Source organism: Ictalurus punctatus, chromosome 4 (assembly GCF_001660625.3).
Source record: "Ictalurus punctatus breed USDA103 chromosome 4, Coco_2.0, whole genome shotgun sequence".
NCBI lineage: Eukaryota > Metazoa > Chordata > Actinopteri > Siluriformes > Ictaluridae > Ictalurus > Ictalurus punctatus.
The window spans coordinates 17,739,364-17,763,882 of NC_071284.1; the positions used below are offsets into that span (position 1 = coordinate 17,739,364).

Sequence of the window (24,519 nt, forward strand, 5' to 3'; positions counted from 1 at the left end):
ACAAAACAATCTAGAGTGACCTTGGCCTTACTATTATCTCGCGGGGGGCAGCTTGACTCAGCCACTCTTATAAATGGCTCCTCATGGTTCTCTCTTAACATTAAGGCCTTCCTTGCGAGCCTGCATTTCTAGTTTATAATTTATTTTCAGATTTGCTCTATATCTCTATTTTATATATAGTTATACTGCTTAAAAAACGGTTTACTGTACTTCCTACTTCATAATATCATTATATTACCCTTCTACTGTCCTACATATCCTATTATTCTGTTTTTTATAAAGAGTATATATATTATTATTATAAGATATTACCCTTATAATATCTTAATATTCCTTTTTAGTATTCTTATAAAGTTATAGTAGTATGTGTGTGAGAGAGAGAGAGAGAGAGAGAGAGAGAGAGAGAGTGTGTGTGTGTTATGTCTACTTGCCCACCCTTGACTGCACGAGAGTGTGTGTGTGTGTGTGTGTGTGTGTGTGTTAGCACTCCTCAGCTCGTATACTTCTTTTTGCCTTTTTTACTAATAAACCACAGTGTATTACTCTTAAAGATCTAAGATCTTTAAAGTGTGACTCCAATTCAATATTCAATATCAGTCAATATCCGCCTCACACCGCTTCTGTGTGTCTTGGTGCCCGTCTTTTCGTCTTCTCCCCTTTACTGGTTGCTAGGTCTCCCTCATGTTTATTTCATGACATTTTTTATCCACAACAGCGGTTTGGGACGCAGCCGTGCTCTCTTGTTCGCCGTAAAATGTTGAGCCCTGCCATGTGTGATCATGTCCTGTCGCAAAATGTGGTGAAAACTCTTACACGACGATAATAATGTGATTAAGGTGTTTACATGTCTGTAATACATGTCCATAATGCGACTAAAATAGGAATACTCCACATGCCTTTATTTGATTAGTGCTTACTTCGAGTATGACTCTAATCAGATTAAGTTAATTAAAAATTGCTGTTTACATGGTAGTAGGTTAAATTAGGATTTTTGACAAATTCATATTACAGAAGAAAATTGTAATTTAATTTAAGTCTCTTAAATTTCTCAGGTCTGTTACCAAGCAACCAACAATGCACAAGCTGCAGCTGTGAAGTAAATATTAGATTAAAATGAAGAAACAAAATCAGTGTACTTTTAATTTCAGTGTTGCAGAAATATATGTTTCGAATAGCTCGGTAGAAAAGGCAAAGCCTACTCTATTAGTTAAGTTTTCACCTTCACTCAGTCGTGAAGACAAGGACAGAGAGTGGGAAAGAGTCACCAAAAATGTGTCTCATAGCCACACATCCCACTGTGGGCCCTGTTACCGGCATGAAATGCGGGGCACATGTGGGCCCCAAACTATGGGGCCCAGTTTGGTCCCCAGTGGGACAGCCCACATCCAGCTCAAAGTGGTCTGTGGACATGTTGTGGGCCCATAATGGGTCTCACTGGGGGCCCAGTCTATTAAGTGTGGGCAGCCCACACTCAGCCCACACTTTGGGCTGTCCCACTGGGGCCCCACCTGGGGCCCACACATACCATGCATTTCACTCAGACAATGGGGCCCAGAGTGGGCTGCCCACTGCAGGATCAATTTTCTGCCCGCAGTGGTCCTACACAGGCCCCAAAGGGGCATGTTTGCTGGCTACCACATTTCTGCTGGTGTTTGCTCATTTATCACAGGGGTCATCAGGAATGGCTTCGAAGGATATCCTGAATCACCTAGCAGCCAACTATTTTGCCCACTTTTCTCCAGACATGCATTGATGTAACTGCAATAAAAGCTTTTGTGTTAAGGATTTTATAGTTAACACATAAGGTTGTGAGGTGATCATAATAGTATACTGTCAGGAACAACTAATAACAAAATATCTTAACTGTATTCCAGTAATTTTATTAATGAGTTGTAATGGTGTATATTAATCATAATTGTATAAATAATATCATCCTCTCCACTAGAGGACTTCATTGTAAACAGTGAGCCATCCACCAGTCCTATTACCCCATGTCACGTTTCGTGACGCAACGGAGATAAGGTAGGATGCAAGCGCAGGTTGAACAACAGTTTTATTTAAAGAGAGACAGGCAGACAAATCCAAAACGTGATCCAAAAACGTAATCCAGTAACATGCAAGGTTCAGGCGATCAGCAAACAGGCATAAACGAGGCAAGGCAGGAATCAACGTCGTGGTCTCGGTATACAGGGTCGACATACCAAACATGAAACATAAACAGCAACGAGGGACTGGTAGCGGAGAAACCAGCGTGAACTTAACAAACGAAACTAAACATGACATGAACTAAGACTAAGACATGAAACATGAAACATGAAACTAAGGACAGTGGTTATCTCTCGTAAGGACTCTAAACTAATCGACTATCTAACTCATTCAACATTCCACGTTGTGTGCTGGGAGGCGCGCCGTATATATGTGGAGATAATCAGCGTTGTAATGGCTGACGGCTGAGGGCAATTCAGACACACGTGAAACTACAACCAATGACAGAACGGGGAGGAGACATGACAGAAACATAAACAAATGCACGTGTCGAAATGTCACAATTGTCCACCAGGGAAAAGCAGGTGTGCACCTGCTCGTGCACACGCGCTCACATGCTCCACAGCGCGCTGCTTAAAGGGGAACTCGTGGCACCCCCGACATCCTAGTTACTCAGAAAAGCTCAGTTTTGAAGGCTCTTCCTTTGGAATGTAAGTAGGCACTACAACACTGCTTGCCTTGGCCACTTCTGTTAGATTTTTAGATATGCTAGGTTGTGACATGTTTGCCTTAGAAGTGACATTGCTTGAAAATCAGCTTTTGCAAAAAAACAACAAAAAAAACACAAGATGTTAGTCAATTGCACTATGAAAGCTCTGTGACAGTTCAAGTTGGTCGCAATTTTTCTGCTAACTGCATTATCATATTTCATGGGACTCTGACTTATTTATCAGTGTTTTGTTGTCAAAGTGCAGCACATCATTTGGGTCTTCCAAAAGTCTTTCCACTATCAAACATCACTGTACTTTATCTTGCATCTTTAATAAATGTAAGGCCATTCTTGGACAGGTCTATTGTAATGTTATTGTTACTGTTGGCTTTCAAATAATTTTTAAGTTAGGACACTAGTTTATCCTAAAGTTAAGACACTTTTCCCCATTTTTTTTCAAGTTAGGATGCTTCTGTAATACCCTTGTTCTATCTGTAGTTAAGATAATATAATGCACTTAGGAAATGTTATTCTATAATAGCTTTTGTCGTGACTGAAATTGCCATGGTTACCAAACAGATAAAATAGGATTCTAAAGTTAGGACCTTTGTGTAATATACCCCAGGTGATTTTTCATCTGTCCAGTTTTGTGGATGCTGAGATGATTTTCTGCTCAGCATGGTTATAAAGAGTGATTATTTGAGTTATTATATACTTCCTGGCAGCTCAAACCAATCTGGCCATTTTCCTCTGACCTCTTGTAGCTGGGTGTTTTTTGCCTTTCTTGTATTAACGTCCATGCCACAATCACATTTTTTCTTCCTTTGAGCATAAGCATTATCATTTGTCTTTAGCACACATTATGCAAGTAATGTATAAAGTATACACAAGGAAATATTTATTTTATAGTTTAAAAATAACTTTATTAACATTTTTTAAACTTACTTCAGTCTACTGAGCCTGACACAATCAAATATGTGTCACAATTCCCCCTTGAAGCAGCGTGCTCTAAGCGCGAATGCGCGAGCACCTGCTTTTCCGCTGTTGACCGTAGTGACATTGGGACACGTGTGTTTTGTTTATGTCTGTCATGTCTCCTCCCTGTTCCGTCATTGGCGGGGAATTCACGTGGGTCTGAATTGCTCTCAGCTGATAGCAGTTGAGACGCTGATCATGTCGGCATATATAGTGCGTGCCTCCCAGCACACAACGCGGAAGATTAATAAGTCGTAAGTAGTAAGTAAATGTTTAGCGTATTCATAGTCACGGTTCATGTTAGAGTTAGTTTAGTTTGCGTCATAGTCATAGTCATAGTCATAGTCAGTTCGCGCTGGATTCTCCGCTTCCAGTCCCTCATTCTAGTTCGTGTCTTGTTTTGGTTATCGACCTAGATTCCTGCCTAGCCCCGTGTATGCCTGTTTGCCAATCGCCTGACCTCTTGCATGTTTATGGATTACGTTTTGGATCACGTTTTGGATTTGTCTGCCTGCCTGTCTCTACAAATAAACAACTGTTGTCCTGCACTTGCATCCGCCTTATCTCTGCTCCGTCACGATATGTGACAGAATCTTCCGCCGAAACATGGATGCAGCAGGAGAACGGAGGAGACGCAGAACCCGGAACTTGACGCCCACCGTCCCTGCTATGGACTCAGTCCACTATCCACAATGGACAATTATGGAGCTTCCTGATCCATTTGACGGATTTTTTGGTGCCCCAGAGTATTTCCTGGTAGATTGTCAATTCTATTTCTCCAGCCTGTCAGACCCTAAGCCAGAGGAGAAGCACTGGCTCCGATTCATGTGGTCCTGGTTCTTTGGACCGGCCCGTCAATGGGTGCAGCTCAAACTGGATAAGCACTGTAGGAACCTGGACAGTGTAGAACAGTTTGTGGGGGAATTCATGATGTGATTCGGGAGTCCGGAGGCGAAGGAGGAGCTAGAACAACTTCTCAGGGGGGTAAGTCTGGAAGGCAAACCTGCCCTGCCGTTTACCCACTACTACAGGCAACTTCATGCAGAGCTCAACTCTGAAATCCAAGTTAAGTCTCCAGTCCCTGAGATCCAAGTCAAGCCTCCAGTCCCTGAGATCCAAGTCAAGCCTCCAGTCCCTGAGATCCAAGTCAAGCCTCAAGTCAGGAAGGTCCAAGTCCCAGTCAAGTCTCAAGTCAGGAAGGTCCAAGTCCAAGTCAAGCCTCCAGTCCCTGAGATCCAAGTCAAGCCTCAAGTCCCTGATGTCCAAGTCAAGCCTCAAGCCCCTGAGATCCAAGTCAAGCCTCAAGCCCCTGAGATCCAAGTCAAGCCTCAAGCCCCTGAGATCCAAGTCAAGCCTCCAGTCCCTGAGATCCAAGTCCAAGTCAAGCCTCCAGGCTCTGACGCCCAAGCCAAGCCTCCAGGCTCTGACGCCCAAGCCAAGCTTCACGTCCCTGAGCTCACGTTCAAGCCTGCTGATCCAGTTTCCCAAGCTCTGCTAATATCTCAGCCTAATGACCAAATGCTGCTCACGCCCAAGTCTACCGACCCGGTCACCCAAGTTCATCCCACTGACACGCACAGCCAAGTTCTGCTCACGCGTCGGTCTGCCGACAGGCCCAGCCAAGTTCCACTCACGCCACAGTCTGCTGACACGCACAGCCAAGTTCCGCTCACGCCACAGTCTGCTGACACGCACAGCCAAGTTCCGCTCACGCCACAGTCTGCTGACACGCACAGCCAATCTCTGCTCACGCCCCAGTCTGCTGACACGCCCAGCCAAGCTCTGCTCACGCCCCAGTCTGCTGACACGCCCAGCCAAGTTCCGTTCGCGAACAGCCAAGCTCCACTCACGCCCCAGTCTGCTGACACGCCCAGCCAAGCTCCGCTCGCGCCCCAGTCTGCTGACACGCCCAGCCAAGCTCCGCTCGCGCCCCAGTCTGCTGACACGCCCAGCCAAGCTCCGCCCGCGCCCCAGTCTGCTGACACGCCCAGCCAAGCTCCACCCGCGCCCCAGTCTGCAGACACGCCCAGCCAAGCTCCGCCCGCGCCCCAGTCTGCTGACACGCCCAGCCAAGCTCCGCCCGCGCCCCAGTCTGCTGACACGCCCAGCCAAGCTCCGCCCGCGCCACAGTCTGCTGACACGCCCAGCCAAGCTCCGCCCGCGCCACAGTCTGCTGACACGCCCAGCCAAGCTCCGCCCGTGCCACAGTCTGCTGACACGCCCAGCCAAGCTCCGCCCGTGCCACAGTCTGCTGACACACCCAGCCAAGCTCCGCCCATGCCCAAGGTTCACCTAGTGACCTCAGAGCCTCAGCCTCCCTGTTCAGCTGTGGACGTCGCTCAGCCTCCCTGTTCAGCTGTGGACGTCGCTCAGCCTCCCTGTTCAGCTGTGGATGTCGCTCAGCCTCCCTGTTCAGCTGTGGACGTCGCTCAGCCTCCCTGCTCCATGGCAGATAGCATTCCCCTCTTCTGCTTCGAGGAGACCCACGCTCCTCTCCCTGGCCGCACGGAGACCCACGCTCCTCTCCCTGGCCTTACAGGGGACTTCGCTCTGCCTTCCAGTTCAGCTGGGGACCTCTGCTTTCAGGCGCTGACGAGGACGTCGCCCTGCTTCCCTGCTCTGCCGAGTACAGCGCTCTGTTTCCCTGCGCCGCCGAGGACGTCGATCTGCCTTCCTGCTCCGCCGAGGACGTTGCTTTGCCTTCATGCTCCGACGAGGACGTCGTCCTGCTTCCCTGCTCCGCCAAGTATAGTGCTCTGTTTCCCTGCTCCGACGAGGGTGTCGCTCTGCCTTCATGCTCCGACGGCGTCGCCCTGCTTCCCTGCTCCGCTGAGTACAGTGCTCTGTTTCCCTGCTCCGCTGAGTACAGTGCTCTGTTTCCCTGCTCCGCTGAGTAAAGTGCTCTGTTTCCCTGCTCTGCCGAGGACGTCGCTCTGCCCTCATGCCCAGCTGAGGTCATCGCTCTGCCCTCATGCCCAGCTGAGGTCGTCGCTCAGCCTCCCTGCCCAGCTGAGGTCGTCGCTCAGCCTCCCTGTCCAGCTGAGGTCGTCGCTCAGCCTCCCTGTCCAGCTGAGGTCGTCGCTCAGCCTCCTTGTCCAGCTGAGGTCGTCGCTCAGCCTCCCTGTCCAGCTGAGGTCGTCGCTCTGCTTCCCTACGCCGCCAAGAACACCGTGCAGTTTCCTGGCTCTGCTCGGGACATTCAGCCCAGGGGGCCGGGGCCGCCAATGAAATGGGATGACTCATGGCACTCCGGGAGAGGTGCCTTTGGGGGGGGGTTCTGTCACGATTCCCCCTTGAAGCAGCGTGCTCTAAGCGCGAATGCGCGAGCACCTGCTTTTCCGCTGTTGACCGTAGTGACATTGGGACACGTGTGTTTTGTTTATGTCTGTCATGTCTCCTCCCTGTTCCGTCATTGGCTGGGAATTCACGTGGGTCTGAATTGCTCTCAGCTGATAGCAGTTGAGACGCTGATCATGTCGGCATATATAGCGCGTGCCTCCCAGCACACAACGCGGAAGATTAATAAGTCGTAAGTAGTAAGTAAATGTTTAGCGTATTCGTAGTCACGGTTCATGTTAGAGTTAGTTTAGTTTGCGTCATAGTCATAGTCAAAGTCATAGTCAGTTCGCGCTGGATTCTCCGCTTCCAGTCCCTCGTTCTAGTTCGTGTCTTGTTTTCTTTATCGACCTAGATTCCTGCCTAGCCCCGTGTATGCCTGTTTGCCAATCGCCTGACCTCTTGCATGTTTATGGATTACGTTTTGGATCACGTTTTGGATTTGTCTGCCTGCCTGTCTCTACAAATAAACAACTGTTGTCCTGCACTTGCATCCGCCTTATCTCTGCTCCGTCACGATATGTGACAATATGCCAAACATTTTTTTTTAAATCAAGGCTGAAATTGCAATAAGATTTTATTCTTAAATGTCATGGTGAATTCTTTTTTTCTGTGTAGTTATGCATTCAATCTGTTCATTGTACTAATGTTTCCTTCGAGACATGTGAAACCATGCTGCTTATGCTACATCAGAGGGTAGTTGAACACACAAAATGCTATAAGTGTTCAATAGGGATCCCACAGGATCTAAAACAAAACCTGAGGGAGTCGGTTGTTTTTACTTTTAACGTTCTTAGGACAAAAAGTGGCCACGTTGAATAAAATAGGGGCTAATTGGATGTAGCAGATTGCTGGCAGATAAATGCATTGTCCATGTTTATTCATTTATCATCAGTAAATGCTTTATCCTGGTTAGGGTCATTGTGGTCTGTATTTCTAACTTGTTCATGTTTTGCTTAACAGTCCCAATTAAGTTTATCTGAAAATGTTATGGGCAGGTACATGAGCATGCAAGATTGGTCAGAATTATTTGGAAGTGGACAGGAATGGGATTAAAATAAATTTAAAAAAGTGGTCCCTTGTGGCCCTGCGATGCGACCCTGTCCAGGGTGCACCCCACCTTGTGCCCGATGATCCTTGTCATAGGTTCGCTGTGACCCTGAAGGATAAGCAATATAGAAGATGAATGGATGGATGGATGGTCCCTGTTGATATGATTGACAACTGAAAGAACATCATCCCCCTATCCAGAGAAGGACAACTTATGGTCTCTTGAAGCCCTATGCAATAGCTATGCAATGGCTATGCCATCTTGAGAAAATCAAAATGTTTATAACCAACTAAAATAATTTAGTTTGAGTACAGTAACAGCTCTAATACTTTATTGTAACTCTTAATAATTAAATAACTTTTTATTTAAACAACACTACAATACAAAACACACCTGAACTTCTATAATATTGCCAACATACTGCATACTTTATTTTATATCTACATATAATTTTTTTTTAATCAATATGATCCCACACATAAGCAGAAAATTATAATATTTAATTTTATAATATAATTATTAAATAATTATGAACTTTACAAGTATAATGTGCTATGTAAATCAAACAATACACTACATACAATGCAAAGTTTTCTTTGCACTTTTAAAAATTAACATGTTCCTAAATGCAAACAGTTCCATTATAAAGATCGCAGCACTGTGTGAAATAAAGAGTGGCATTTTTCACCATGCTCCAAGATCCCCCAAAAGAAATCACTGTTTCATTCTTCACAGCACTGTAACACAAAAATTGCATAGTAATACTCAAGGCATCTGGGTAAATACATTCTCCACTATTCAAACATTATTTGGGATAATAAAGGGGGGTAATATTTGCCTACTTGCTTATGCAGACAACCTTTGACCTTACCTTTCATATAGGTAATAACAGCAAGTTTGGAATTTAGTATCAGTGGTGTTGAAGACAAAATTTTTAAACACCTCTATACAGTCTAGTTGTGGAAGACAAAGAAGGCCTGGAAGTAGACAAAGAATTCAATTGTGATATTAAAAGTCATGAACATATATACCAAATTCACTAGCTGAGTGCTTCACACCTCAAGACTTCAAAGGATCTGCAGCATTATTTTTAACAATATAAACTAATATAACTTTATACATAGTTTTCAAAAATTAATTATTTAATTTAGCTGATTGAAAGAAAATAAACACATAAAAGAAATACATAGTATCTGAATATTTTGTTTGCACTGCATTTTGTTTGTTAAAAACAAAAACTGTATGAAACATCAGAATCAGATGATGCTGTATTCATCCATTAAATATACTATGAGCCAGATTTATGTCTGTTATGCTCTTGTAGTGAAAAGAAAATACTGAAATTGCAAATACAGACTTAAGTGATGGCCAGAGAGCTCTGAGACACACAGGACAGATGCTGCCAAACACTGAGGTAATATTAAGTGATATTTTTAGCATGATATTCACCCTGGCAAATAGCTGTATTAAGACCATCTCCACTGTCTGACAATTTGTCTGACAGTATACTAGACAGAAATTTCTGTTTTTGACAATGTAAATACAAACAAAAAATTATGTCCACTGCAGAGACAGGAGAACCTGCCAGAAGGACAACCATCTCAGAAATACTCCATCAATCAGGCCTTTATGGTAGAATGGCTCGATAGAAGCCACTCCTTAATAAAAGGCATATGGCAGGAACTTAAACAAGGCTCATATTAGACAGCATGAGGAAAAAGACTGAACTATTTGAGTTGAACTCCAAGCGCAACATCTGTCAAAAACCAGGTACTGCTCATCAACTGGCTATCATCACCATTATGGTGAAGAATGTTGGTGGCAGGTTCATGCTATGGGGTTGCCTCTCAGCAGCAGGGATGGGGAGACTAGTCAGGATTGTGTAAAGGTTGAATGCAGCAAAATACAGAGTGGTCTTTGAAGAAAGCCTGCTCCAGAGTGCATACAACCTCAGACTGTAGCAAAAGTTCACCTTGCAGCATGACAACAAACCAAAGTATGCAGCCAAGAAAACAAATCTCTGAATATCCTTCAGCGGCTCAGCCAAAGCCCAGAAGTGAACCTCACTGAACATTTGATGGTATCAGAAGACATTTCCCATCCAAAAGTACATTGCACAAACAGACATTAAGATTTATTGACAGTGATTTTGTATGTGATGGCCACCCTAATCTATTTGCGTAAACAGTTTCCGGTCACATAGGGCCTTTTCAATTGATGGATGGGCGTTATTAACGTAACAGTGCCCTGTTGTGAATAAATAAATAGATAGATACAAATAAGCTATACCTACAGTAACATATTCATTGTGAACAGTGACAGTGCAAACAAAGCATGATGGCAGTTTTACATCACAGTAAAAAGCAATTGCACCAGTTAACAAAAGTTTCTTCCAGGGAAAATTAAGCTTCCATGCCCCTTTTCTACTTCTTTGATTAGAACCACTGCCTAGAGCATGGCTTAGGTCTCTGATTAGACAGTGATTCTAGTTTGTTGTGTCACAACTTCAATGTATTAATGAAAGTACATTGAAGAGTATAATGAAGAGCAACACATGGAAGGTTTAGTTTTTCAGTGTGGAATAGTTTCTGTATGTTACTAATGCTTTTCTATCCTATACTGAATTGCACAGTGGATTCAGCTATTCAGCAGTGTGGATTGCTGCTAAAGTTGCTGCTAAAAAAGTGTCACATTCAATTCTGACACTTCTGACAAGTTCAGCATTGTGTTAGTACTCATGAGAGTCTGTGTCTGTCCATTTTGTTGTCTGCCATTTCTAGCATCAATCTGGAATCCAGACATGTTTGCAAATGCTTACTGTTACACTCTAAGTGACAGTAAAGCATGATGCAAAATGTCTATGTTAACATGCAGACTAATAATCTATTGATAACCTCAATTAGAATAGAAAATATTAATGTAATGTCTGAATAGAGTAAAGTGATTGAGGCCAAACCGAATGAAATTTCTAATTAAATGAATGAGGAAGGTAATCCTTTTAATCATCTATTAATAGCCATGTAAACTTGTCCTATTACTGCCACTACCAGACTGAATTTGTGCATTCTCCACCTGTCCTTTGTCAGGCTGTGGAATATAGATGGATGCAAATATAGGTGTGCATGCTTAAAACAGAGTTTATTAAATAATCCAGGCAGAAAAATCCAAAGGGCAACTCAAACTCGTAGACAATGAACAGGCAAAGGTCAAGTAATGAACAATCAGGCTAAACTAGCAAGGCACAAAACAGAATCAAAGGGCAGAAACAGGACTCAAAACAGTGAAAGGCAAACATGAGAGAATCAAGGCATGGTAATGAATATTACACAGGTTACACAAGGTGACTGAGCATATACTTAGCAAAGAGTGAGTGCATGGAAAGTCCTTTTATGTTGTGCTGAGATTGTGCTGTGAATTGGATGCAGGTGTGCATGATTAGAATGACGGTGATTGTGTTCTGGGAATTGCTGTCCAAGGTGGCCATGTTTGTAGGCAACAGTGCAGGATGGGAAATGTACTCTCTAGTCCTCTTCTTGCCGAACCCCTCTTTTAACTTGCGGTTCCCGAAGTGCGTAATAGGTTTAGGAGGGGGTCCTGGACACCCAGACCAGATGTTCCTAAGGATTTCTAAATCCAAATGAGTGTCTTCCCTTGTGGAGCCAGAAAGAGGATGCTCGCCATGTTCTCTGGTATACCAATGCGTGGCGGTCTCTTCCGTACCACAGAGAGATGACACAATATCCTTGGCCTGGCTTGGGCATGGAGCAACGGCTACCACGCAGCCAGCAGGGGGAACAAAGCTCAAGTTGGATCCTGAGGGGGGAGCAACATTAACCATGGAGCTAGAGGGGGAAGCTGAGCTCCCCGCAAGGTCAGAGTGAGGAGCAAAGTTCTTGGCGAGGAGTTAAAGCGGAGCTCTCGGCCGAACCAGGAGGCAGAGCAACATCCTCAGCTGAACATGGAGGCTGAGTGGCATCCTCAGTCGAGCAGGGAAGATGAGTGACATTCTCTGTCAAATCGGCAGGCTGAGCAACATTCTCTGACAAATCGGCAGGCTGAGCAAGAGCCATAGTAGGGCATGGAGGGTGGGGAAAGATCTTATGCATGGCTTGGGAGGCTGTCTTGTCAGCTTCAGGCTGGAGCTCTGGAGTTGAGGTCGCCACAATGACCACTGGCTGGAGTTTGGCAGAGGAAACTGCCTTGTGGTTCTCTGGCTGGAGCTCTGGAAATGAGGTCGCCACGTTGACCTCTGGCAGGAGCTCTGCAGGTGAGATGACCTCGTGGGTCTCAGGCTGGAACTCTGGAGTTGAGGTCACCATGTTGACTTCTGGCTGGAGCTCTGCAGGGGAGACTGCCACGTAGGTCTCAGGCTGGTGCTCTGGAGAGCCTACCTCATAGTAGGTGGTGAATGGTCTCACAGGTTCATCAGTCAGTCTGACCCTCCCCAAAAATTCCTCCAAATTAAACTGAGAATCTGCTTTATCAAAAATCATCCACATGAGGCACATGAACTCAGCCACACTATCCAGGCCAAAGTTGCCTGTGGTGATTAGGAACTCCACCCACTGGTGGGCTGGGGCTGTGAATCAGGCCAGCATGAATCCCAGCCACTGCTTCTCTTCGGGTTTGGGGTTTAACAGGCTCTGGAAATAAATTTGGCATTGGAGAAAATATCCATCCAGGGACCTTTCAAAGCCTTCGGAGAGCCTGTACATCCAGCTCAGTCCACTGGGGAAATCGTATGGTATTAAGCACCGGTAGAAAGATTCCAGAGTGACGTTCCTTTAGCTCTCCTGCTACATCCATTGTAGAGGTGAAGTATTCTGTCAGGCCGAAGAGGCGGAGACAGATGCAAATGCAGGTAAAATATGTTTATTAATAACACTGCAAATAAATCCAAAACATTGGAAAAACTCAGTCATTTAACAGGCAAAAAGTTCAGACGATCAATTAACAGGATATCAAGGACAAGACAATCTCAAAAACACTGGGCCAAGGCAGTCAAAAACGTTAACATGGGCAGTGAAATAAACAGGCTTGGTATATTCATAAACACGAGGAATGGAGTGCATATGTCGCAAAAAGCGAGTGAGTGCATGGAAAATCCTTTTATGCTGCGCTATGAATTGGATGCAGGTTTTCGTGATTAGAATGAAGGTGAGAGTATTCTGGGAATTGTGGTACATGACTGCCATGTCTGTAGGCCAGCAACCTTGATTTTTTTCCTTCTTTAGCAATTCAGACGTCAATTTGCAAGTGTTCTTTGGATCATTGTCCTGTTGCATGACCCAATTTCGGGCCAGCTTAAGCTGCTGGACAGATGGCTTTAGATTTGTCTCGAGTTCATCGTTGCCTTAAGGACTGCAAGTTTTCCAGTTCCTGTGGCTGCAAAACAGGTCCAAATCATCATGCCTCCAACACCATGCTTGGTGCTGTATATGGTGTATATGGTGATACACTGTGTTTGGTTTTTGCCAAACATGTTGTTGTGCATGATAACCTCCACCTTGGTCACATCAGTCCAAAGGATGTTGTTCCAGACCATTTGTGGTTTTCTCAGATGCAATTTTGCAAACTTAAATTTTGCTGCCATATTCTACTTAGAGAGCGTCTGACCGTTGAAGGCTCTCTATTTGAAAACAATCCTTCTTAGAATGGTGAATTTTAAATGGTTTGGAGACAGCCTTATAACCTTTCCCAGAGTGATGAGTAGTAACAGTTACTTCTCTAAGGTAATCTTATGTCCTTTGTAATGATCGGCTATGATGATGTCATGTGGGGTCAAGGGGCGTGGTCTCTGCCCTGCTCTCTCTCTCTCTCTGTGACCTCCACATTGTGTGCTGACACGCAGTCTTATGTTAAGGTACCATTTTTGGGATGTTTTACTCGGTTAATCCTTTTCTAATGACCGACCTGTAACCATGCGTAAGCCTATGGTATCCTTAAATGTAATAAACGAAGAACAGCACTTTCACTTTGTTTCCGGCTGAGTTATATTAACTTTCCTGAGAAACCCGTGAGGATCTAGCCGGATCCTTATACCTTTCTTGTTGGGATGATGTAGACACACACCTGAGTGCTCCAGAACACCAAACTGCCAAAAGTACTGCTTTAACTCATAGTTCTTGATAATTAACAAATCTTGTGCATTTCATTTGTAAAACCTAGCCAGGTTTTACAAATGAAATTGCTCATTTTAAACTGTTAAAAGCAAATTAATCTCTTAATGCTTGTGGAAATAAGAAGGGTGAACTTATTTTTTCTCAGCTGGCTTCTGAATGTTGGTCTAGTTTTTGAGAAAAATAACTACATATCGAAATCTGTTGTGCTGTGGTTTTTGTTTTTGTAGTCATCTGAGGGAAACAAAGCACTGAGGAGGCCCTTGATAAATTGAAAACAACATTAACCACTGCCCCATCCTCAAACATCCCCATCTGCCATCAGAATCAGACAACACCATTTACCATCTGTCAACTCTGTTTCCCAAATCTCACTGCGGTCTATCCGCCCCATACTACACTTCCCAAATCACATGAACTCTGTGACACTCACAGTCACCAGACTTCTGATTACACTCACCTGTTGCCTATCACACACACACACACACAAAAAGGAAACACACTCGCATACACATTGCAAAGTAATATGCTCAGTTTGAGAGAGAGAGAGAGAGAGAGAGAGAGAGAGAGAGAGAGAGGGAGAATGGGGAGGGGGTTCGCCTGCCTCTGGATATGCTGCCAAGTGGTCCTGTGCCAGTTGGACCACCTCTTATAGCAGTGCAAGACAGTGGCACTGGACCCATTCCGCCATCCCCTCTGGTAGCCAGGTGACGAACTGGTCCAGAACCACTGTCTGGCATTGCTAGAAGAGGCAGTCCAACTGGCACAGGACCACTTGGCGGCATAAGAGTGACAGATATTATTACTTTTTTCATGGAAAAAAATGTAGTAACAAGCAACATAGCTCATCTGATGCTGTAACACATTTGCATGTGGGTGAATTAGCCTGTTAACTGTCGAAAAAAGAGCTTTGGGTCAACAACCTGCATTTCTGATGACAGAAGACAGATATGAGGAGCGTGTGGTATTTATGGTATTTAGGTTCAGATAGGGCTAAGGAATGCACTGTGAGGCCTGTTTTTCTGAAAGTAATTCTATGCGACGACATTTTGATTTCATGGCATGGAGTTCCGGGGTGAACCATGGGGAGGAGTGGATGGTACCAGCCAATAGGGGCTTGGTCTTCAAGAGCACTGAGTAGAATTATTCTGTGAGAGGATCTCAGAAGGATAGGTAAGGTTCAGTGAATCAATTAGATTGGATGTGCAAACATAAGCAAACAAAGAAACAGGGTCAACAGCATTGCGATATATATTTATATCCGTTGGGAGTAAGGAGGTTTAGTTGTAGGTAGTCGTGCGGTATTTGCCAGGTTTCAGTCAAGGAAAACATGTCAAGACACCTATCAATAATTAGTTCATTGAGAAATGATGCTTTGTCCCTTAAGCAACGACAGATTAACAAAGCATAGTTTTGATAGTGGACATTAGGACATTCTGTGTTGCAGTGTTTATCTGGAGTAATAGTGATCAAGTTTCTTGGAAGAGTTTAGACATCGCTGGGATGAAGGGTGAGCATAGAGCAGTCTATTTGTCCAAATGGTAGGAATTGCAGTGGGAGACAGATGGCAGGCAAGAGGGATTTTTCCGGGCTGACCGATGGATGTAACATGGGTGAAGGCAGATTCCGAGCTCAACGCAAAGCTGGTCTAGATGCGAGTGGAAGTTCAGGGCCCTGAATTGTGAAGTTAGGAGATTAGTTTCCATGATTTGCACAGTAAGGACGAGCGCAAGACTGAGTAGTGGCATAATAAGGGGACAGCTCCAACGCATGATCATATACAATGTACAGCGCACAATTTACTACCACCCCACCATTAACCAGAACTCAACAACCTTAACACCACCCAGTTAATCAAGAGGAAGGCCGAATTATTAAATGTAACATTTCAAGAAACTAACAAAAATATACAATGAGAAAGCAAAAAACACTCTGAAACTGAAAACAGTGAACTCAGTGGCAAAAATTTAACATGGTCTTCAAATAAACAGCATTCTTTGTTAACAGTTTTCTAAGCTGTGTTTTCACTAAGCATGGTTTATGAATGCAATGCTAGGATTTTCATTTATGCTTTCAAACTTTTTGTTTACATTCCGCAAGTTTACGTTTGCCATTCTGGCACAAGTCTCACATGTGGGACTTAACAGTGCATTACTCTCATTGGCTAGTGAGATTTGGAACAACAGTTCCCTGACCAGGAAGTAGAAACTTCAGTGATGCAAATTTTGGAGAGCATTCTGGCTGCAGTTCTCTGTAAACGTAAACCCACAAAACATAAGCAAAACAAAATATAATGTACCATGACAACCATGATTTTTTAATATGAAACTCTTTCTTTCAATATGTTACTCTTGTTGTTATCATGTATATGTATCAGTAGGTATACATATCTATATATACATATATACATGTATATGTATCAGTATCAACAAGTTCCAAAAAAAATTTACTCATACAAAAGAATTATTGATGCATCCCTACTTAGTATGGTTCTAAGATTTTTAAGGTTATTACGTGATTACTAGATGTAGTAAGCACTTTTATGTTGCTGTATCTTCAGCTATTTTATGTGCTGTCAGTCAGTTAATGCAGGTTGAATCCCAACTGCTAAACTGAGATGAGATCTAAAGTGTCTAGTACTAGAAAATTCTTAATATGTTAGACTTATATTAGCAATTTATATGAAACCTGGCCTTCTAATGTGTATCTTAAGGTATTAATTTGTTATTTTTTAAATAGTATTTTTTGTCTCTTGCTGTTATACTACATTGTATTGCAATTAACAGGTTATATTCGCTATAAAATATTAATCTGATTGGTTTGGTGGATGAAAAAGAGCAGACAGTATAAAGTGAACAGAATAATCAACATAAGGGTACAAAGAACACAGAATAAAGAATCATACTGGCTCTGTTGTTTTGAGGTGTGTACACAGCTTTGTAAGTAGTTATACGACTATGACTAAAGTCCATAATGACACAACTAGAGATTTCAGAGAGGGGAAGTGATGTGGAGGTCAGATTACTATTACCCACAATATATGATACAAAACTGAGATATGGCTATGAAATTGCACATGATTAGGATTTACATCGCTTGTTTGGATTACTTACCAGCAACAGAAGCATTAACCAGGGACACACAAGTGCCTGTGAGCAAGGCTCTTAGTACTAAAGCAGAAATATCACTTTTTCTTGAAGGACAAATGGAAGCTGTAACAGACATAATTGACATGGACATTATTAACACATAATTCTCATGATTCTCCTGCATCACTACATTTTGTTACATAAAGTTAATATTTACCACCATGCCCTGCAGATTCTTACAAAATCTCAAAACATTTTGAAATGTAAGGTCATAAAATGTTTTAAATATATTGTTGTTAACTATTAGGTATTTAATTCTAAGCTTACAATTTAAGGCCAATTTAGAAAACATTGCATGCTAAATTGGGTTAAATTGAAAACTGGAACCAGAGTCTGCACAGCAGGGACCGTTGGAGCCAGAGTCTGCATGGTAGATATGGCCAGTTGGACAGTGTGTCTGCATCTAGCCCACCCTTATTGGCTGTGGACTCCGCCCAGCTTTATGGGAATTATGTGTTAATGATGCATCAAATAACGCTAGCTCAAATTGGTAAGTATAGGGTTATATATATATATATATATATATATATATATATATATATATATATATATATATATATATATATATATATATATATATAACTTTTCATGTGACAACACTGAAGAAATGACACTTTGCTACAATGTAAAGTAGTCAGTGTACAGCTTGTGTAACAGTGTAAATTTGCTGTCCCCTCAAAATAACTTAACACACAGCCATTAACGTCTAAACTGCTGGCAACAAAAGTGAGTACACCCCTAAGTGAAAATGTCCAAATTGGGCCCAATTAGCCATTTTCCCTCCCCGGTGTCATGTGACTTGTTAGTGTTACAAGGTCTCAGGTGTGAATGGGTGAATTAATTATGACCATTTATGAAATCTTGTCAGTCATGTGAATTTAAGTTTTCTTAGCTTGGATGTTTACGTGCAAGTGGATACTCACACAATCCTCCAATCACGATTCCAAGTGAACTGAAGTTGGCAAAGCCACACAGAGCATAGGTGCTGATGATTTCTGATCTCACCTTAAATGACAAAGACTATGTACTTAAGGAAGAATTGGGCAATCACATATCCAAATGTAATATTTCTACTACTTTGTTAATAATTGTTTTATTATTAATCTTAAGATAATTTTAAGCTTTAAATAAGTTCAAAGAAATATTCATACTTTTCTTTGTCCGGCTAGTATGTCATGAGCCTAAATGAATTCAGACTGTATTCCGTAACGTTATATTTACATTTGAAACACAACATACTGTGGTTAGATTACAATGTATTTCAAATTCTAGGCTTTAGAAAAACAGAATAGAACTCACTGAAATGTAATTTCCCACTTCTGTGATGCCATTTAATCGATTGTTTTTCAATTTTGACAATTTCTCATAAGCTATGAATTCATTGAGGAACAGTTTTGTGCCAATAAGTTCAGCCACAATGAAGCTCTCGTCAAATGGTATGCCCATCATGAAGGCCACCGGCATGAATACATATGAGCAGATGAGCTAAAGTGTTGGAGGTAAAAGTCACTTCAATATACTTATTATTACTGTTATAGCTATTATAATGAAGGACATAGTGGTTTTAATGATGCTGGACCTCAAATGTGATGTCTGGATATCCCACCATTCCTCCTAGCCAGCTCAAAGCTGCATTGATGAAAGCCAAAATGGAAAGAAATCCAATCAAGTTGGCAGCTATGTTAGCCACAAGCCCAACAGATGCAGATGCTCCATTAGAAGCAGCCTCCAGGATATTCTTTTCACCACTAATAAAGAACAACAAATAGATAGACAAATAAATGTAATCTTTGGGCATATTTCACATATTATGAACATTATTGTGTCACTGTTTTATGGGAACTCACCCGCCTTCTACTTTGATATTGTCTTCAGATTTAAACTTACTCTCTTCTGTTTCAGGATATGAGAGTTTAGACATGGCCAATGCACATGGGGCAGCCATTACAGAGGCAGAGATCAAATAGGATGCATTAATCTGAGGAGGTTAAACTTTAAATCAATACAACTCAGTTGAAATTGTACAGTTTTTGCCATTTTTGTTCAAGTTATTGTTATCCAATTTTTAAACACTGGAACCTCATTGTAAATTTGAGTGGTTCTAAAATAATACATACACTTACCATCCACTTTAATAGGAACACCTGTTTATATATATATATATATATATATATATATATATATATATATATATATATATATATATATATATATATATATATACAGTTATCAAATGATCCAATCAGATGGCAGCAGCACAATGCATAAAATCATGCAGATAAGTCAATGTTCACAAAAGATATAATAATGTGGAAAGAGTGTGATCTCTGTGACATTAACCTTATCAGGGTTGTTGGTACAGAATGGGCTAGTTTGAGTATTTCAGAAACTGATGATTTCCTGGGAATTTCATACACAACAGTCTCTTGAACTCTATTTGCAAGATTTTATACATTGTGCTGCTACTACATAATTGGCTGCTTAGATAAGTGCATAAATGAGCAGGTATACAGGTGTTCCTATTAAAGTGGATAGTGAGTGTATTTTCTGTCCTCCAGTGATGTTGAAAAGATGCTTGATCATTACCCAAAAAAATTATTATTGTGGATTTGCATCTTTCAGAATGACAACCTTTCTCACCCCAAACGAAATGAAAGCTCCCATCACACTGCCTGCGATTGTGGCAAAACCTCCAACAATGACAGCATGTATCTCAGACCTGGTCATGTCTTTTAAATAGGGAAGAATCAGCAGTGGTGCTTCTGTCTGATACAAAAAAGCAAAGATGTTAACGTCAGAATAATAATAATAATAATAAATTAAACATACAATGTGATTTTCTTTTATTCTGAAGGTTTGAGAATAATCAAGTATTGCCTGGATATTCTGCACCACTCATACTGGTGGTTTCTTTGGTGGAAAAAATTATTTATTTCACTTCAAAATCAGCAAATCGTAAAAGACACAAAAGATACATTTCTGGCTGTTGGATTACATTTATTACATTAATGGGTTAAATGAGGAGATTACTGGATTTAAAAAATACAAATTATTAGTGCTAAACATTAGGTCAGATTTTAGCATTTGCAAAGCATGGGATTAGAACAAATTTAATTTCTTCGCATTCAATTAAATTTTGAAATTGTCATGCAAATGTGTATATTCTCAGAATGTTTTAATTCTGAAACATAGATCCCTAGGCTGCCTTTTTTATCTAGTGCATATAATAATACTGAAAAATATTCAAATAATTCTCAAATTAAAAATAAAGATTTAAGATAGCTGCAAGCAGCAATGGCAGATTCCTCCTCAAGATTTCAAAATTGACATGGTAGAGAAATGTATCCCACAGATACAACGTTTCAACGTATTTGGATCAGTGGCAGATTTTAAGTTAATTTTTTGCATTTTTCCACAAATTATCATTGTAGAGAAAAATCCATCATGGGGACATTATGGGTTTCCCCATGAGCAACCAGGCATGCATACTAACTTTCAGACATTTTGGCCTGACAGAGTAGAAATGCCATCATTTTGAATGTGTCAACTTTCTACACTTCATGAGTAGAAGATTTATGTAATTTTGGACAAATTTTCAATGTACTGGAAAATCTATCATGACAGACTTTATGGGTCCTATTGACTTTTTTGTTCACCATGAGAAATAAGTCATGTATACCAATTTTCAGACATTTTCGACTTATGGGGCGAAGGGAAAATCATGAAGAATTTGGGCGTGGCCTGTAGCGCCAACTATGGGCTCATGTGGGTCATTTGTGGTGTGGGAGTTACTCGTGGCTTGTAGTATCAATGTGCCAAATTTCAAATCTTTTTACCATTCAGATCTGGGGTTATTGGGCACTTTATGGAGATAAGGAGAATAATAATAATAATAATAATAATAATAATAATAATAATAATAATAATAATAAGAGGAAGAATACTAACAATAACAATAGGTTTCCTCCTGATGGAGGAATCCTAATTATATTACCTGTCCAACAAATATATTCCCTGCAACACTCAATGATTCTGTAGGAGAGGTTCCCATTGTTATCTGCATAATCCAGGAAATCTGAAGAAACAGACAAAATGTTCACAAATACATTCAATCCAAAGATATCACATACTGAAAGATTATAATGACTCTCACCTTAATGATAATCCATTGCATCACACCAAGGAAGTAGAGTACTGACATAATACTGCTGAAAAATATCACTATAGGCAAAGCCTGTAGAAAAGTAGAAAAAATCAAGTCTCAGTTGCTTTATAATATAGATCACACAAAATCAGTTCACTGGGTATTCTGCAAAAAGTTGATCCTCACTCACCTGAAATGCAAAGATTGTCTCTTTTTCTCTGTCTGATTCTACCAGACTGCCAAACACAAACTTAGAGCCAGTGTGGGTGTAGTTTAAAAATGTCTAAAAGAATGTAAGTAATATAAGTGATATAAGTAATATGAACAGGAACTGTTGCTGTAAATGTTGTATGAGTGAATTTTTTTTATGCAAATATCACATGCCTACTGTTTCACATGCATGCCTACATCTTTGTCTCATACAGTTTAATTGTTTTTTTTTGTTTTGTTTTTTGAACTTCCTTTGAGACCTTTTTTGTCAACAGCAAAAAATAAAGATCTGGTGTCATTTTATTTGAATCAGTCACCCTTTCACTAATCAGCTACTGATTCACTAATTCATCTGTGAAATCATTTGTTAAACCTGGATTTGTGCTCCTAGCCAGTTGAAAGCTATGAAACCAGGCTCAGTCCTTATGACAAACAGGCCCATGGCAAATTGTAATCCAAGCCCCCAGAGGATTGTCCTCCAGCGCACCTGAGGAGAAAGGCCCAGAGTTTGTGTGCATTCATGGCGTATCAATCTATCAGCAGTTTAATAATAATAATAATAATAATAATAATAATAATAAAAAACAGGGTTTATTACTAGGGACTTTTAGATAACCTCAGTGTGATAAGATTCCCAGGAAATCTAAATAAGATATGATTCTTTCTACAAAAAGACCTACCTCTTGAGACATTATTAAGGATAATGCTTGATTGTATTTTTGTACTTAAATTGATCACTTTGATTCTGTACTCAAATTGATAATAAATTGATAAATTGATTTAGCACTAACATTACCTAACATTAATCTCTAGTGTCTTAGTCTGTTATAAATCCTTCTAGATATTTAAATAATTTTGTACTACTCTTCTTGTGGTTTTAAATGTAATCCAATCATAAATGAAAATATTTGGGGAAAAAGTCATTAATACATGCATATTTGTATGAAGGTATGATATCAGTGCTCACTGCATATCTTTTTGCAGAGAAGATGAACAAGCTGAGGATAAAGAAACAGACACCACCAAGTGAAATTAGCTGTTCAGGGTTTTGCCTTGTGTCAACTGCCAGCCAGGCCACCAACAGTCCTACCACCACTAATATAAAAACCCTGCAACATACCAAGAAAAGAAAACAAGCCTGGTTTGTCTTCCTAACATCCATTAATTATGGTAATTGTTTGACAAAGCAACATGCCAAACAAATTTTACATTTTGAAATTTTATTTAAAGAGGCTGAGAATAATTGAACATTATTCATTATGGCATTATAGGAAAGGTTGGGATTTATTGTGCAGTTCAAAGGTAAACTGGGTGTTGCCAATTCTGGTTTCAAATCAGAGAACACAAATCATGTACAAAGTGCACTACTTACCATTTTATCCACCTGATGTTGGCTTTAAAGCATCTTCCAGCAGGCTTTAAGAAATGTTTTATAGTGTCTCCTTTGGACCTCTTCACAAAATCATACAATGTGAAAAACACCGCCACACTGGTTAGGACAACAAGAGCAATGGCTTTCTGGAAGTTCAGCCAGCAGGCAACAGCAAAGTATGCCACATAACCTGTGTTGTAAAATGAAATACAAGACTTTTAGTATCACAGGAATTCAGTCCTATTAATAAGATGACATAATTTCCATTTTGTACCTGCACTAAGTATCCCCAGGGCAGTGTATTTGACGATCCGAGAGTGAGCCTTCAAGATGTTTTCAATAGCAGTGATGGGTTTGAATATTTTGCTACATTGTCCACAAACAATATATAATTATTATGTTCTTTATTTATGTATTATTGTTATTTTATATTAATTGTAAATAAAAAAATAAAAAAAAACTTTGTGGCACTTTCAGGAAGGTACAACAATACGTTCCAATAGACTGTAACCAAATATATATTTAACTGTACTATCCATACACACCTTATAAATGAATTGGACTCTTTTCCTGATTCTTGCTCTGCTATCTCACTGTTGCGATCTGATATTTTTTCCTCCTAGAGCCCAAAAAGAGCTTCCATTGTATTATTTTGTAAATAGGCAAAGTATAGAATCAAATCACTGGCTATCTTGGCAAATTGCACAAATGGCAAATTCCCAAAGCACCTACCTCTGCCTCAAATCCTGGATTGTCCACTCCATGTCCATTACTTTGAATGGCATTTTTCAACTCTATGTCATCAATATTCACTGCAGGAGAAAGATGATTTTAAAATCCCTTACCCATAACCTCCAATCATAAGATGCAATAACAGCCTAATAAAGTACAATTGCAATTAACACTCAGTGAAATAATTCTCATTGTTTGATCCCTTTCTAAAGCAAGACACAACAAAGCAGAGAAAGAAGTAATAGCTTACTCATTCTGCTTCCTCTTTGAATGAGTGGCAAATGCGTAGTTGTAAAACCTTTACTAGCAAGTATAGTCAGAGCTTTAAGTGGGATCTTATTACTAATTAACTGCATGGTTGTGAGCCCATGTTCTGTCACTTCCGTGTTATCACTTTTTTTGAAAGTGTAGCAAATAAGCCACAGGTTCATAGGGAGGGATTAAGAATAGGGAAATGAACACAATAAACTTCTGGAGTCACTTAGGTTCAGCTGTAAATTATAATTTAAATTATAACATCTGTTTGGAAGACAGGGGGGCTGTAACATCTGGTGTAAACCAAATACAGAATTCCACAAAAAAAAGAACATCATACCTATGATTAAGCATGGCAGTGGCTGTGTGATGGTGTAGGAATGCTTTGCTGCTTCAGGGCCTGGGAAACTTTCAATATTTGAGGGAAACATTCAATTAAGTTTTATTTCTATAACGCTTTTAACAATTGACATTCTCCCAA

At 40.9% G+C, this 24,519-nt stretch overlaps 1 protein-coding gene across 3 annotated transcripts; it reads right to left on the reverse strand.

Moving 5' to 3' along the window:
* Nucleotides 1-8,366: 8,366 nt before the first annotated feature.
* slc28a1 (solute carrier family 28 member 1) lies at nt 8,367-24,139 on the reverse strand. 3 transcript variants are annotated; one of them, XM_053678018.1, is made up of 19 exons: nt 24,034-24,139; nt 23,784-23,863; nt 23,597-23,670; nt 23,326-23,417; nt 23,052-23,241; nt 22,647-22,788; nt 22,053-22,166; nt 21,660-21,752; nt 21,479-21,559; nt 21,320-21,400; nt 19,966-20,091; nt 19,173-19,303; nt 18,905-19,073; nt 18,625-18,810; nt 18,477-18,506; nt 18,249-18,330; nt 17,290-17,388; nt 8,929-9,034; nt 8,367-8,794 (listed from the first exon to the last, which is right to left on the reverse strand). In XM_053678018.1, the coding sequence occupies exons 1-19, from the start codon at nt 24,137-24,139 to the stop codon at nt 8,680-8,682; spliced, it is 2,097 nt and encodes a 698-aa protein (XP_053533993.1). In that variant the 3' UTR covers nt 8,367-8,679. The 3 variants fall into 3 exon arrangements, with proteins under 3 accessions (XP_053533993.1, XP_047009430.2, XP_047009432.2); XM_047153474.2 differs by lacking the exon at nt 18,477-18,506; XM_047153476.2 differs by lacking the exons at nt 18,477-18,506; nt 18,625-18,810.
* Between the last annotated feature and the right edge of the window lie 380 nt (nt 24,140-24,519).

Bases quoted from the DNA above. Each gene is read 5' to 3' on its own strand.
- slc28a1 (XM_053678018.1), bottom strand. From the start codon at position 24,139: ATGCAGTTAATTAGTAATAAGATCCCACTTAAAGCTCTGACTATACTT. The intron at 21,560-21,659 runs GTGAGTGAGGAT...ACTTTTCTACAG, and splicing joins AGACAATCTTTGCATTTCAG to GCTTTGCCTATAGTGATATT. The intron at 19,074-19,172 runs GTGAGTTCCCAT...GTTCTTTATTAG, and splicing joins AATATCAAAGTAGAAGGCGG to TGGTGAAAAGAATATCCTGG.